We start from the raw sequence: 14,716 nt of genomic DNA, 5'->3' as shown, positions 1-14,716 counted from the left end.
TTACTGTCAAATATGATGTGTTCTATTCCAAATAGATATTATAATATTCACATATATATGAACAACTGCTTAAACAACAAATACTGATGCCAGAATTACATTTTATTAACTTTGTATTGCAAATGCATTGTAGACATTACTTAATAATCTTATTTAAAATGTTAAATATATCCTAGGAATGGCTAATGATTTATTGATGTAGTAGAATGTATGTGATAATTAAAGCAAACTTAATTTCTAACTGCTTTTAACTGCTGTGTTCTTCACATTAAAATGTCTAAGGCGACTGTTTGCACGAATGATATTTTTAGTTATTTATATTTTACATTCAACTACTCAATCTTCCTGCCAGGAGGCGGCGATGTTGTGCCAAAAAGTATCCAGTCTACCGGAAACGCAGAAGAAGAAGGGGGCAGGAGGCAGAAGAAGACGTGTCAAATTCTGTCGCCATTCCCGAAGACGGAAACGCCTTAAACAAGGGAGAAAATTACGACGATAAGGTAGGTTTTGAGTGTAGACCTATAACCTGAAATTTGTCAGAACTTTACGTTAAATAGTCTCGTCAGATTCTCTGTATAAGTTTTAAACTTCCGTTGAAGACCGTTGAAAAAACCCCCGGGAACCCGCCGCGAGAAAGATGTCAACTACCCGCTCTTCGCGTTAGCATTAGCCACTTTGGTAACTGACTTCCTTGTTTGATTGTTCCCTGCTTAAATGTAGTTAGAGTTTAAAACGAAAAAAGTTATTTTGTACTATCATGACATATCAGTTATAGGCAGATACGTTTATGTACGGGTTTTCTGTGGCTTATTATCGGACCGCTCCTGTGTAGTACACTCGATTTCAAAGTGCTACAACGAGATTACCAGCTTTCATAAGAAGTCAGGTGTAATTGGGCATTACTGGCGATCGACCACTCATTTCTCGTTACGTGAGAACGACTAAACGTTTTTTAGTTCAACAAATTATAATTATTAAAAATCAGTGACGTAAGCTGGTATTTCGTTAATTTGTTGCCACTGTTACGTAAGAGAGTAGCGTTCTTACAGATGGTTATTAACATTTAAAGCCTTAGTTTATTAGCCAGGGTCTATACTCGAGCTTTTTTGTACTTGCAGTTAAAAGCATTGTTTTCTGAGCTGAAAAATGTTAAGGCCTCCTTATTTGTGTTTATTCTTTAACTGGGTAACTGTGTATCATCTTGCTTTCTTCCATATTAATTTTCACCCTAACAATTGTTCTCTGGTTTCTCAACAGAGTTAGTTTTGCCAAAGGAAATTCCCATCTACATTCAGCATGGGGAATTTTTTTGCAACTCTTTTTAGCGGGTTTGGAAGGAAGGAGATGCGAATCCTAATGGTGGGTCTAGATGCTGCTGGAAAGACAACGATTCTGTACAAGCTCAAACTGGGAGAGATTGTGACCACCATTCCCACAATAGGTAAGGTCAATAATGTTTGGTAAGGTCAATAATATTTATGTTATGAATATAAAACGAGAAATCTAGTTGACATTTGAGAGACTAAAGCTTTCGTATCTTTCAGGCTTTAATGTAGAGACTGTAGAGTACAAGAACATCAGTTTTACAGTGTGGGATGTTGGTGGTCAAGACAAAATTCGACCATTGTGGCGTCATTACTTCCAAAACACACAGGGTAAGCACTAGATTACACTGTTCATTTTCACGTTATCTTTATATTAATAGTGTATTACATGTGTTTGGGAAGTCTTTATATAACAGCTTTTGTGCTTTTTTTAAAGGAGTCATCTTTGTTGTGGACAGCAATGACAGAGAGCGTTGTGCAGAGGCTAGAGAAGAACTCCTCAGAATGTTGGCAGAGGATGAGCTCCGTGACGCTGTTCTACTAGTACTGGCCAACAAACAGGTTAAACACTCAAAATGTTTATTTAATCAAGCTGTATCTTGAATGATAATTTTAAGATTTTTTTCCTGTGTGGTTCAAAGGATCTCCCAAATGCCATGAATGCTGCAGAACTCACAGACAAGCTGGGGCTTCACAACCTGCGAAACAAAAAGTGGTACATCCAGGCAACCTGTGCCACCTCTGGGGATGGTCTTTATGAAGGACTTGATTGGTTATCGAACACACTCAAGAAGTCTTAATTACTGCCATCCAAAACTCATTTACCCCACCAGTCTCTGTCCACACTTGCATACTCCTATGGTGGTGCAATAATGAGCTACTTAGTCCAAAATACACACTGGAGGCTGTTTTCTCCTGTTGTCATAACCACAAACAGGGCAGCAGTGGTTGGGTTCTATTCACATAATTTGTTTAATTTTATGTAATTGTAAATAGATTTGGCAGTGGTGTGGCTTCATGCACCATTTTGGATCCTGTTGTTTGGGGTTTTTTTTTTGTTTGTTTGTTTGTTTGTTTTTTCCCCTCTTTGGTCGATGGGCAGCCACGGGTGCATTGAATAGATGAAAAGGAGGCAGGAATGAGAACTTCATACATAGTTTTCAAATGCAACCTGGTGACTTGTGTGGTGAAATGTACTCTAAAGTACAGTTCTATTCACAAAGAAATACTTCTATTATGTTTGTAAAGTAAAGCACTAATTGCAGTTGCTAGAGTTACTACAACTAGTAACCACATGCACCAGCTTCACAGGTTGCCATTTAGTCATTACTGGGGTATTTTGCGCACCAGTATCTGACATAATTTTATTACCCACTTAAGAAATTTTCATCTGTAAAGAAATTACTGACCTTGTCTTACAGAGAAATGGCTTGAACTTAGCTTTGCTACAACAATCTTGTCTCTTTATATCCCTTCTTTTTTTTTTTTTTTTTTTTAAGGCAGTAGTCCTGATCTGTTGGGTTTTTGTATTTCTGATTTCTCAGGGTGATCATATGCTGCCTCTGCAATATACAGTATGTGCTGAGAAACACTGAATTGTGTGTTTTAAAGGGCATGCATATTTATGACTATGACAAATATAATTTTCTCAGCTAACAGTTACTAAATTTTCCAACTAATGAGTAACACATGACCGCCCCCTCCACCCCAATTCTCCCTTGTGTTTTTGTTAATGCTTCAAGCATGTATGGTCCATTTTTTAATTCATGATCTGGAAAATGTCAATCAGGCTATACAAAAAAAAATTTCTGTTGAGTTATTACTCAATTGTCATTGTGTTTTTTTCTATGGAATGCTATCTCGGTGGACATTACATGCGCCTTCTTACTCAACTCTCAACTTCTCACATTGCCTTTTTATTTTAAAGCTTTTTTTCCACTTGGGTGTTGGTTGTATTTTATTTTTCTGTGTGGCATTTAGTATATTTTAACTGCAACCTCTTTAAAATTTTGAAATGTTGATTTTTTTTTTTTTATGAGGGTTTTTGTTTTGCGAGGAGGAAAGCACTGTAAAAATTAGTAAGAATTTGAGCCTGATTTTCATTGTTACACGTCATACAATAAAATTAATCAATGTAAAGATACATAATGTAGAACCCCTTTATTATCTCTAGGAAAAATGTAATTATCAAATTATTATAAGGAAATATGGAATTATGTTAACTGCATATTTTTTACCTGAGAAGGAATTCAAAATATTGTGGTTGGTATGAGTGTATATATGTTTATTAATATGTTTTTCAAGCAAATGTAGAATTAAAAGGTCATTCTTAATGAGGGCTGTACAGCTGCCTGTAGGCCATCACTTTGTGTGCTAGTCAGCTGGAGCTGTTCACCCAGAACAGAAAACTTGTTTTAAGCTTTAGGGACAGAGCTAATAACCAGTTCATCCTTTAAACATTTTATGTTAAAAAGCTTTGGTTTCTCTGCATCTGTATTTAATGCTTGATAAGAAAAAGCCAATAGCAGTTAAACTAGTAGTGTGGCGACGTAGATGAAGAGTCTTGCTAAACTGCTGGAGGTGATTGCACTTTGACCCAGGAAGAAATGTGATGGCACAAGGTTGTGGAAACTGCCCAATACCGAGGTGAAAGCAGTAATATGAGCACACCCTGGTTCACATTGTGTCAGGGAGACAATCTGGGACAGCATTCCTACAGGTTGATTAGGCTGCCGTGGTTAATGCAGCCAAGCCTATAAAACATGGGAGGAGAGTACGGTTGTGGTGGAAGGAGAGGGAGCCTGAGTCTTAGGTCCCTTACAGGGTGGCTTTGTCTGGTCTCCTCTCCTGCTGGTCCATCAGCCTGGTTTGTGTGTGGCGGTCTAATGGTACCCGGCCGTATAAAAGGACCAGCCTGTTTTTTTGCACTCTTCTTAATGAATGCCTTGCTCTTTTTTAGTGCACCCCCTCAGGTGCCAGCCAGCAGAATACCCTCTTTCAGACCAATTCAAGGCAAATGCAAACACTACACTATTATGACCAGTGGAGAGCATTCCAATGGTATCACACCAGTCAGTGAGCTCAACCTAGAACGGTGAGGGATTATGGAGTGCTGGCTTGACTGTGAATGAAAAAGTGTCAAGAAAAAAAAAAGTGATCAGTGGTGGGAGAATTGATTCCGAAGGGGAATTGTCGTCCTATCAGCATCAAATGGATATTTGATGCATTGTTAATTAAGTCCTAATTTTATGTGAGGTTACCAATAAAAGTCCTTTGTTTTTACAATACCACAAGTGATTGTGACAAAGAAATAATTTTAAAATACTGGAAAAAAAACCTACAGAGAGTGTATAGTGCTGGTTATTTGTGTTGATGTCATTTATTTGTATTTAACTGTGCAAGAGACAGTTCTGAGTGTTAACTAGTAGGATTTTTGGCCAGTGGGTGGGCAGAAGTGCAACTGAAAGTGTGCAAACTCGCTGTAAAATACAATGTGATGATGGGGAAAAGGAGGGTAGGCCTAGCATACGTGGAGCTTGTTGCCCAACATACATGACCATCACAGGCATTAAGTGGACTGTTACATTTCCAGGTAACTGTGTCATTGATCTAGTGAGGAAATTAATAATGAAGTCAGTGCAGCTCCAACTGGTATTACAGTGATTAGCTATGCCCTGCAGGTTAAAGATTCTCCCCTTTCTGCACTGTTTATAGAAAAAACAAGAAATGATCCCGGCATACTCTGCATTTTAATTGTCTGCTAAATTTCGCTGAGAAGTTTTCATCCATGTGTATCAGTGGTTATCTTCCTTATATGCTTTAACACAATCATGTGAAACAGTGTTAACTCTGTTTTGAATTTATTAAGGTTTTCACTCAGGCTGCCACAGAACAGTTGATCTTTGTTTGGTGACAAAATATGTTTATTCCTCCTAAAAACAAAAAAAACTGTCGCAGCAGTTATAGCACAATTTAATGTTCAAAGAAATAATGACAAAAATCCCAATCTGATGACACAACAAAAAAGTTATTAAAATCATGAAGAAGGTTTAAATGACCAACACTGTGCTGGGCCCAACTGGCCAAATCACGGTGTGAAAAAATTAAACATAAGGTCAAAGCCTGTTTGTCAGGCCTGTCATCCTGTCTCCTGGCTCTGTTAGACTGAAGGGTAAATAAGGTCTTCAGGGCTGGTCGAGCTGCTGTAGAGCGCTCTGTTCATATTATGTTTAAATTGGGGGGAGGGACATTAGTCGTCCGAGTCTGTGTCGTGGCGCCGCCTGTGGCTTTGTGTCAAAGCAGCAGGGGCCATCTTGTGGCTTGCAGGGTTGCGGGGGACAGGGGACTCCCCATCAGAGGAGTCATGCCGCCGATGTCGATGATAGGGGTGAGGGGGCTCTCGTTCGGCATTTACTCCCCCTATTGAATGGCTGTCATGGGGTCTGGCTCCACTCTGACTATGGTATGATGGATTATGATGATGGTGGTCTTTTCTGTGCCTGAAGAGAAAAAGGAAACAAATAATCAATGAGTGGCACGGTGGAGGAGACCAAAGGTGTGAGGTTTGGGGAACACTATACTGCCAGATCAGTTCTTACATTGATATCCACGAAACAAAAACTTAAGATAACAGTTTGGACTAGCCGAGGAAGATACACAGACACATTTTTAATTTTAATGTGGGTAATCTGAACCTTCACATTTACATATGTCATTTGTTTAAACCACAGGCTTTTCTAAATCACAGCGTTATATTATTTGACATAAATATTAATACTGAATTTGTCATTTGTATTTAATTATATTCATGATTCTGGCAAACATTTTTGTATTCTTAGGCAACCTGTTTAAATAATTTTAAAAAAGTTAATTCACCGGGCGGAAGAACAGTACCTTAACGCCCTCTGGTGGTGAAAGGGAATAATTCTTGTTATTTGCATTTTGCAATACAGAATCTTTAAGAGTACGAGTGTTACACTGTTGTTGTTTTGTTTTGTTTTTTATATAAAAAGGTTGGTGTTGGATGTGTATATGGGAGTACTTAGATTGATTTGGAAGAAAAACAAAATAGTTTTACATCCATGGCAGTACTTGGCAGTAAACCATTTGGACCCCAAGTGAACTTACTTCTTTCTATTGTCATCCAAGTCTGAAGAGGACGAGTCTCTTCTTTGTCGTTTCTTCTTCTTCTCTTTTTTCTTTTTCTCCTTTTTGTTCTTTTTTTCCTTCTTTTTCTTTTTGCCCTCATCCCTATGGTTAAAGGGGGGGGGGATTAAACAGTCCTTAAAGTTCATTTGGACAGTTGGAGACAAACATACACACCGTTGTTCTATTTCTTTAATTTCAGCTGTGTCTGTTCTTGCAGTTTGCTGTGGACGTCCCTCCGTTTTGTAATGCTGTAAAAAAAAAAAAAAACTCTTTAAACTTAATTGTACCTGAATTTGAAAAATAAAAACAAAAATATCGATAGCACAGAACTTACTGTGAAAACTGGTAGACCCATTTTGGCAACCTCTTTCTCTTTTTGGGACAGTAGCATTCTCCTTGACCCTTCACTAGAGTGTAAACAAACAATCAGAAAAATGTCTGCATGGAACAAATGTCACAAAACTATGTTTTGTTTTTAAGTAAAATACCTAAAAAATAAAAAAAAATTACCTAGAGCTACCCAAGCCTGAGATGCGGTCCACATTTCTCTCTTCGCCATCAGCCTCTTCCCTTCGGCAAACTTCTACAAGATCCTGTTATAATACAAATTATTGTTTCTTTTCAATCTGGTCATTTCTATCAACCCCCAGGTGTTTCAGGGCATTTGACTGGATGCAAATGACAACAGTGAGACTTACTTCTCTTGTCAAGCCGGTTGGTTGTTTCTTTATGTTCTTGTGTCCTCTAAATCAATAAGAAATAATCATCAGTTGTTCTGACTTTGTGTTTGTACTTCTAACATACTGTATTTGTTTAAGGTGTACATACAGGGCAGCCATCATTGCCTCATGCTCTGCAGCCTTGACTGCTGCAAGTTCATCTGCTTTGGATGTAGCCGCCCCACCTTTTTTATCCCTGGCATACCAAGTAAGATCTTTCCCTTTTTGCCACCGCCCAACTGGTGCCATCAAGGAGTTACCTGGTAACAAAACGGTAATGAGTGGTTCAGAAATAATTTCACGACTGAAGCTTAATATCAATGTTACACTTGCCTTGTGATTTTCTGACAGGGAATTTGATGAAAATGTTTTGTTATTGCATTACCAACTAAATGTTTTAGGTAATATTTGCAATTTAGAAGTTCCATTTTAAGAGTCCTTAATACTGAAAAGGTCCAGGTGAAATTTTCAGCCAAATAATAAATAAGAGGCAAAAACTCAAAAAGTTACTTTGTGAAATAGAAAATGAATACATTTGGGTAATGATTAATAAATAAAAAATAATTAAAATTATCCAGGATAACTGATTTGATGGTCACTTAAATATATAAGTAAATAACCAAATATTACAGAATCCAATATCCCACAATAGCCAATTGTAAGCATGTTTAGCCACGTTAGCCGCAGAAAGCTAAAATATAAATATAAATCGATAGCATTCGGTGTTAAGGTGCGCTTTCGGGCAGCAGTGAGGGCTCAAGGCCACAGAGTACACGTGTGTGGTTCACAGCAGATAGAGAGGCGGTGTTGGGCAGTAAACGACAGGACCTGCGGAGTGCAGTGCACAAAAGAAATTAAATAAATATTGGTCAAAAATAGACCCGGTCACCAGAATGAGGGAATCTACTTCCAAAGGTATTTAAACCCAAATAGCAAAGAGCGTTAGTGTACAATTACCTATATCGGCACTTTTAAGTTCTTTATAAAAACTGCAATTTGTGGTTGTTTTATTTTTGTCGTATACACGTATTAGATGTAGTTATATTGTAAAAAGGTTGAGTTGTTGACTCTGTGGTAAGGACTGTAGACTTCAATGTGTCTTGGTTGTTCGAGTTAGCAAGTTGCTGCATCCGCTACAGATCTGGTCAGCGCTGATAGCGTACTTTTTCCCACTTACCCAGATAATTTTCTCTGTGTTTATCTACTTTCACGTCATCCCAGTTGAATGCGTCCTGGCCTCCGCGAACTCCTCCGGCTCTCGACGAACCAAACATGTTTACTTAATCACTTTGTTAGATCTAGAATAGCGTTGATTTCACCAGCACACTTGTTAGCCACCGTAGCTCACGAGCAGCGCATTCAGGTCAGACAGGCCTTTGGTGAAGAATCATCCGAAATGTTTTAAAGTAGTTTCCCCCAGTTTATTGTGTTGTCTTTTGTGTTGAAGTCAATATAGATGAAAATAACTCTGCTTCTACCTCTGTATGTAATTTGAACTTTCAAGGACTATACCGGCTGTGCTGCTTGATTGTGATCTAAAGTACAGTCACACAGAACTAGAAGATTAGTACGCGTTGGTCAGCTAAAGCAACCAACAACCTTCCACAAGTACTGTTAAATTCCATACAATTGTCATATAATTTATCTTAAACTAGAAGCTAAGCTAACTACTAGCAATATGCGCATTTGTCTTTTCTTGCACTCCAACACACGTTACTGTTGTTGTGACGCGCAGTGATGACGTAGATGAACCTAGTTTCCGATGGTTTACAAGGAGCGAATGGAGGAAATCCTCCAGACCTCGTTTAACAGTCTCAGGCGTTCCTCATGTATATGAGATATTTTTCCAGACTGTTTTCAGGTAAGAGTTTACATAATTATATATTGTGTTTTTTAAACATGTTGTCGTTTGAATATCTGCCTCATCACCAGCTAGGATGCAGCAGATTATTTCCTCCAGTCTATTGGGGCAGTTTTTCTCTCGAACGCTGTGTCGGTGGTGAAACTAATTCAGTCTTGCTGTCTTAAAGGCGGTTTCTTCTCAAACAGATACTTGGTAGTCGTTCTTTTTGAGCTGCAAGTCAGTGATGTTGAAAATGTAACATACGTGGAGGTGGTAGGTACAAGTATGCACGTCTGTGGACACTGTAAAACAAGGCAAGACATTGTTAGGCACGGAGAGAAAGAGAGAAAAGCTCGTAACTAATGTGACACTTTTACAGGTTTTTGCTACCTAGAAAATATTAAAGATGTCCTATGTCTTGTTTTTCTGAATGCATTTCAAATATTCACTCTGAACATAAGCTTGTATTGTATCCTGATGTTTAATTATCACCAGTTACGTTTAAAGCCACTTCAGTTCAGGTAAAAAAATGTGAAATGTCCGTGACTCTTTCAATATTAGAATGCAGAATATTGTTATATTCCTTTCCGTCAAGTTCAGTTTTAATGGTCTTTCCAGGAAATGAACTTTGCATTTGAGCCAGTTCATATACACCCATGAAACTCTTCTGCTTCAGCTTTTTTATGTGACATATACTAAAACAGTCAAAGCAGTAAAATTAAAGTTGTACAAAAGTACATATGCAGTCCAAACCAAATATAAAAGCTAAATTTCACTGTCTTGACTGGTCAATTGCATTTAGTCACCAGAGTTTACCTGTTTAAACTTGGTACAGAGTTGATTAAAGACAGATGAGAAACAGGGCATTAGTAACTAATGTATTATTCTGGTACATGTACTAACACCAGCTAGTGTGATTGACAGATGGTAAACATTGCCTGTGTTCATCCCATTGGATAGTAACATCAGACTATTGCTTCCATATGACTTTGTTCAGGGATAACTTCAGTCACATGAGTGCACGGCTACCGTGCAGCATCCAATAAGTGTTAACTTATTTGAACCGTAATGTCAAGTCTTCCATTTCCTGTCATGCAGCTCTAATTTAAGAGACTAGTTGTTAAAAATTATTTATTCATTTATTTTTTTATTAATTTATTTTCAACAAGTAATTAACATTTACAGGATTTGTACTTGTGACCTGACTTGTGCTGCAAATTGGGCAACTGCCAAACGTGTAGCATACATGCCAGAAATGTTAGTATTGTAAAATATGTTGTTATTGACTGTTACTAATATTGCTTATAGATTATATTTTCAGGTATCAGATTCCTGGCAAATCTGAAGATGTAAGTAATTAAAAGAAATAACTACACATTTGAAGAGGCTTCAATTTCTCTGTACCTACTTATGACTGGATATCCTGTTGGTTAAGATTTGGGATGGAGTGAGGTGTTTGGGAGGAAAAAGACTGTAAAATTGTAAAAGAGTTGTTTTTGTTTTTTCCTGACCTCAGAGAAATGAACTCCTGAAGCTTTAATTAGCCATCTCCCTTGTTAGGGAAAAACTCAAGAGGCCACAGAGAATGACTCTTGTCATCTGCACCTGCAGCCACGACCCCACTGTGTTGGTTATGCCTGCAGAGAAAGCTTCATTATACTGCTGTGATTTTTGTCTTGTCTGTTAAACTGATGTCTTGAAGCCCAGCACAATGCTATATCATTTTAACGGTGGATTAAGATGTTTTTGTATCATTTTTTTTGCAATTAAATGCATGTCGTTATGTCTAGTGGAATTCCTCAGTTTATGCTGATTTACACGGCATCTGATTCCTGATATTAATCTAAGTTAAATACCTGTAAGCTGTGATTATCACTGTGTTTTTCACTTTAGCTGAAAAAATTCCAACATTGCTGCTGACAACCAAAAAATAAAATCTTAACTAGATGGAGGAGCATCCATTGAAATAAAATCCACACAGATCTCTTCTGTGAGCTAGAATTTGTGTGCATTCTATTTTTAAACATTTGGTTTTTTTTTTACATCATAGTCGGCTGGCGTTTAAATGTGGCCCTCCCCCCCCCCCCCCTTCCTATTTGTATCTTGTACTTGCTATTCAGTCACACCATTACTGCTCACATGAATGCTGCACTGCCTTTGAGGGAAGATACAACAGGCTACAGGTATTTTTCTGTACTTGAATTGCTTGTGTTAACACATTTTTGTGAGTAATATTATATAAAAAATCAGATGTGTATTCAGGCAGGATCCTGTAGCTGCAGATATAGTATTATAGTAACTTACTTTTAGCATGACCCAACATTGGCACAGTGCGGGTTGCTTCATGCATTCTTTGTGTGTGCTAATCTAGGTAAAGCATCAACAGCTGAATCCATTTAATCTGATAACCCTGTAAAGTCTAAAACAAAGAAAAACCCAGAAAATTCAAAATTTGTGAAACTGAGATGTTTGAAAAACACTAACAAAAACTGCCACATACTTATATTCATGAGACATTTTTGTACTGTATGTATGTGTGTGTGTGTGTGTATGTTTGTGTGTCTTTTAAAGAATATTACATTATATTTGTTGTGTTTTATGACAATTTGCATTTTTTTGTGGGCTAAAAATGTTGTGTATCATTAAATTTGTCCTCCTTCATTTTAACCTCTAAATCATGTTGAGCTCTGATTGCTCATTGAAAAGCCTATGATTTCTGTGGTTGATGGTGCCACTCAGCATTTGTTCTCCTCTGTGCTCCTCCCATGAGAGGGCTCTCCAATTAATGAGGGACGCTTCCTCAATAGTACCATGGTGACGCTTGAGGCCTGTTGGTCAGTTGATTTGTTCAGCCCCTGTAGAAGATGTGTCAAAACTGCCAGCTTGCAATTCCACTGTGTTAACCCTGCCCCCCCCACTCCCCAGCAACTCTTGTCCAAACTTGATACCCTGTTCTGATGATGTGAAACTGGCCACGTGTCAGCAGTTCGTACTTACACTCACATGTTGACTCAATCTGAGGTGTGTCTTCGTCTTCTCTCCAGCCACAGCCCATTGGTTTCTAAAACAAACATTCACTTCTCTGTCTCTCTTTTAGCAATGGCGGGACCCAGGCCTGTGGTGTTTAGCGGCCCGTCTGGTGCAGGCAAGAGCACTCTGCTCAAGAAGCTCATGAAGGAATACGACAGTGTCTTTGGCTTCAGCGTCTCCCGTAAGTGTGTCACCTTTAGGGCAGGTAGAAGAGCTCCTGTTGGTTTATGGGGACAGTGAATGTAAATGTCATCTTGATATATTAAATATTTCACTTTTCCATTCGCTAGAAACTACAGAAGACCCTTAAACAGATTTAACTGTCTTTTTTCAGCCACTGTCTTGAACTTCTAATATTTTTTTTCTATTGTACTTTAGGTCTTTAGCTCACGTGAACACAACATTGGCATTACTCTGCCTCTGAGTTGTTAGTATAGCTCAGTGGTCTACCAGTTGATGGCAAAGAGAGTGCTGATAGATCATGAGCAATTAAAATGAAAACAAATAAAATCTATCGTGCGTAGTAGTGACCATATATTGTAAGAATTCAAAATCATATTGTACCATACAGCTATAAGCATTTAATCACTAACCAAACATTTGATGTGTGTATTTAGGTAGTTTAAATCCTACATAAATACATAATAAATGTATTGTTTTCATTCTTGGTAGATCACCTTAGCATAGTCATTTGGGTAGTAGCTTCCAAGCCAAAATAGTGTGGACACCCCTGGTATAGCTTATTTGTGTTGGCCTTTCTGTTAACATTGCTGTGGTTAGTAGTACTGTACTAAAGCACCAGATTCATAGCAGTAGAGTGAAAAATGTAGTGTAAAATTAATATTTAGGATTTTAGCACTTGTTTGAGACCTGAAGTTTTGATGATTAAGGTAAAGTTTAGATAAAGTCACATCCAAGCATACAGTGTAAACTGTCATTGTTGGATTGATGTCTTGTCTGTCAAACAGCTCATGTATTTATTACAATAATTTATGTCTGGATCAAACTGCAGTACAGCCTTCGGTACTTTCTATTTTTCTCAGATACAACGAGAAACCCTCGACCTGGAGAAGTGAATGGCAAAGGTAAACTGTATTCCACATTATAATTCTGCTGAGAGGTAACCTTCTATTGAAAGGTAACGTTAATTTTTGCCCTGTGTGCTTCTGTGGGGTTTCAGATTACCATTATGTCACACGGGATGTGATGCAGGCTGGCGTAGCCAATGGTGACTTCATTGAAAGTGCAGAGTTTTCGGGGAACATGTACGGAACAAGTAAAGCTGCTGTGCAGGACGTCCAGGCCAAGAATCTCATCTGTATACTTGACATTGACATGCAGGGAGTGAGAAACATCAAAAAGACGGACCTGGATCCCATCTACATCTCCATCCAGCCGCCATCGATGGCAGTTTTGGTAAGAGCACAAAAGAGAGATTTGACCAGGTAACTAAATCTGGACAATTCCCTTGGTCATACTAGGGGTAAAAAAAAATCCTGGTTGACTCAGGAATTGGGCAGATTCCTAGGCCAGGGTTGGACGCCTGTTTATCAAGCTTATGTCGTTTCAGGAAAAACGTCTCAGGGACAGAAAAACGGAGTCGGAGGAGAGCCTGCAGAAGCGTTTGAGAGCAGCTGCAGTGGACATGGAGTTCAGTAAGTATTTGTTCAGAGAAAAAAAAAAACTGTATTAAAACTGATCAATATTTGTTTCTCGTAGGTAAAGAACCTGGCGTATTCGATGTGGTAGTTGTCAATGACAACTTAGATGATGCTTACATTCAATTAAAACAAGCACTGCTGAAGGTGAGTTCCTATTACCACTTTTTGGATAAATGACTTGAATGTATTTCATTGTTCATATTTTTTTTCTTCATTTTTTTATTACTAACCATTACTGATGAGAGAATCATTTTTATTTCAAAAACTGTGTCCAAAATAAACTTTGTGTTTCACAGACCAGCAACAGTCACTGATATGTTAACTGTTAATCCAACAGACTCATCTGGTCATTTTCTGGGGATTCACTTCTGGCTACACTCTACAGTGTCCACAATTTAATAACAATGAGCTTGACACTTATATGACTTGGTTAAGTTATTACGGTTCCACACTGTAGCAGTTATTACACCTGCTTTATACATTCCTGGGTTCGAGCCCTAGAGGAACCACATATTTAATGGCACCTCCCCGTGTGGCAGCCTGTGAGTTGCAAAGACTCACACTGTGAATTTCTCCATTGTGCGATGATTAGGAGATTTGAATTTTTTTCACTCAGAGGAAGAATTCCTAATTATTTTTTGTTCCCCACAGGAGATTGACAAGGTCAAGAAAATCAACAGGTCTTCATAGGAAACAGCAGCCATCACCTGACAACACTTCCTCCTCTCTTCCTGTCACTCCTCACACAATCACGGACCTCCATTCCAGTTGTGTACATTCCCTCAGGAGGTGGTGTGTGTGGGTCTTACAGACATGTAGAAATACAGTACATGGTGTCGTATTGTTTAGCAGAACACCTTTTTATTACAAAGTGCTTTTTATATTTTTATTTTCAGTTGTGTAAAAAATGTACTCCTAACAATCCGTACTTGATTCAACTCTTGCAAAGTTCTCACAGCCACAGTGTTTACAGCACACTCTTAGCCACAT

The 14,716-nt window shown here is 38.2% G+C and overlaps 3 protein-coding genes across 4 annotated transcripts; 2 read left to right on the top strand and 1 right to left on the bottom strand.

Annotated features, from left to right (window-relative positions):
* Nucleotides 1-370: 370 nt before the first annotated feature.
* arf1 (ADP-ribosylation factor 1) lies at nt 371-3,669 on the top strand. Its single transcript, XM_008334431.3, has 5 exons — nt 371-500; nt 1,258-1,441; nt 1,545-1,655; nt 1,762-1,886; nt 1,967-3,669. The coding sequence occupies exons 2-5, from the start codon at nt 1,297-1,299 to the stop codon at nt 2,123-2,125; spliced, it is 540 nt and encodes a 179-aa protein (XP_008332653.1). The 5' UTR covers nt 371-500; nt 1,258-1,296; the 3' UTR covers nt 2,126-3,669.
* A 1,499-nt stretch (nt 3,670-5,168) lies between these two features.
* c20h1orf35 (chromosome 20 C1orf35 homolog) lies at nt 5,169-8,787 on the bottom strand. The gene is made up of 8 exons (XM_008334428.3): nt 8,370-8,787; nt 7,302-7,452; nt 7,172-7,217; nt 6,984-7,066; nt 6,808-6,880; nt 6,648-6,721; nt 6,453-6,575; nt 5,169-5,824 (listed from the first exon to the last, which is right to left on the bottom strand). The coding sequence occupies exons 1-8, from the start codon at nt 8,464-8,466 to the stop codon at nt 5,575-5,577; spliced, it is 897 nt and encodes a 298-aa protein (XP_008332650.1). The 5' UTR covers nt 8,467-8,787; the 3' UTR covers nt 5,169-5,574.
* Nucleotides 7,467-14,716, top strand: guk1a (guanylate kinase 1a). Of its 2 annotated transcripts, none has more exons than XM_008334430.3 (7): nt 7,467-8,107; nt 12,133-12,246; nt 13,109-13,150; nt 13,246-13,481; nt 13,636-13,720; nt 13,785-13,870; nt 14,378-14,716. In XM_008334430.3, exons 1-7 carry the CDS (start codon nt 8,086-8,088, stop codon nt 14,414-14,416), a joined length of 624 nt encoding a protein of 207 aa, XP_008332652.1. In that variant the 5' UTR covers nt 7,467-8,085; the 3' UTR covers nt 14,417-14,716. The 2 variants fall into 2 exon arrangements, with proteins under 2 accessions (XP_008332652.1, XP_008332651.1); XM_008334429.3 differs by lacking the exon at nt 7,467-8,107 and adding an exon at nt 8,926-9,053.

The sequence above is a fragment of the Cynoglossus semilaevis genome, chromosome 20 (genome assembly GCF_000523025.1).
Source record: "Cynoglossus semilaevis isolate Cse_v1.0 chromosome 20, Cse_v1.0, whole genome shotgun sequence".
NCBI classification, from domain to species: Eukaryota; Metazoa; Chordata; class Actinopteri; order Pleuronectiformes; family Cynoglossidae; genus Cynoglossus; species Cynoglossus semilaevis.
The sequence above is the reverse complement of the archived record's forward strand: the minus strand, read 5'-3'. Positions and strand labels throughout refer to the sequence as shown.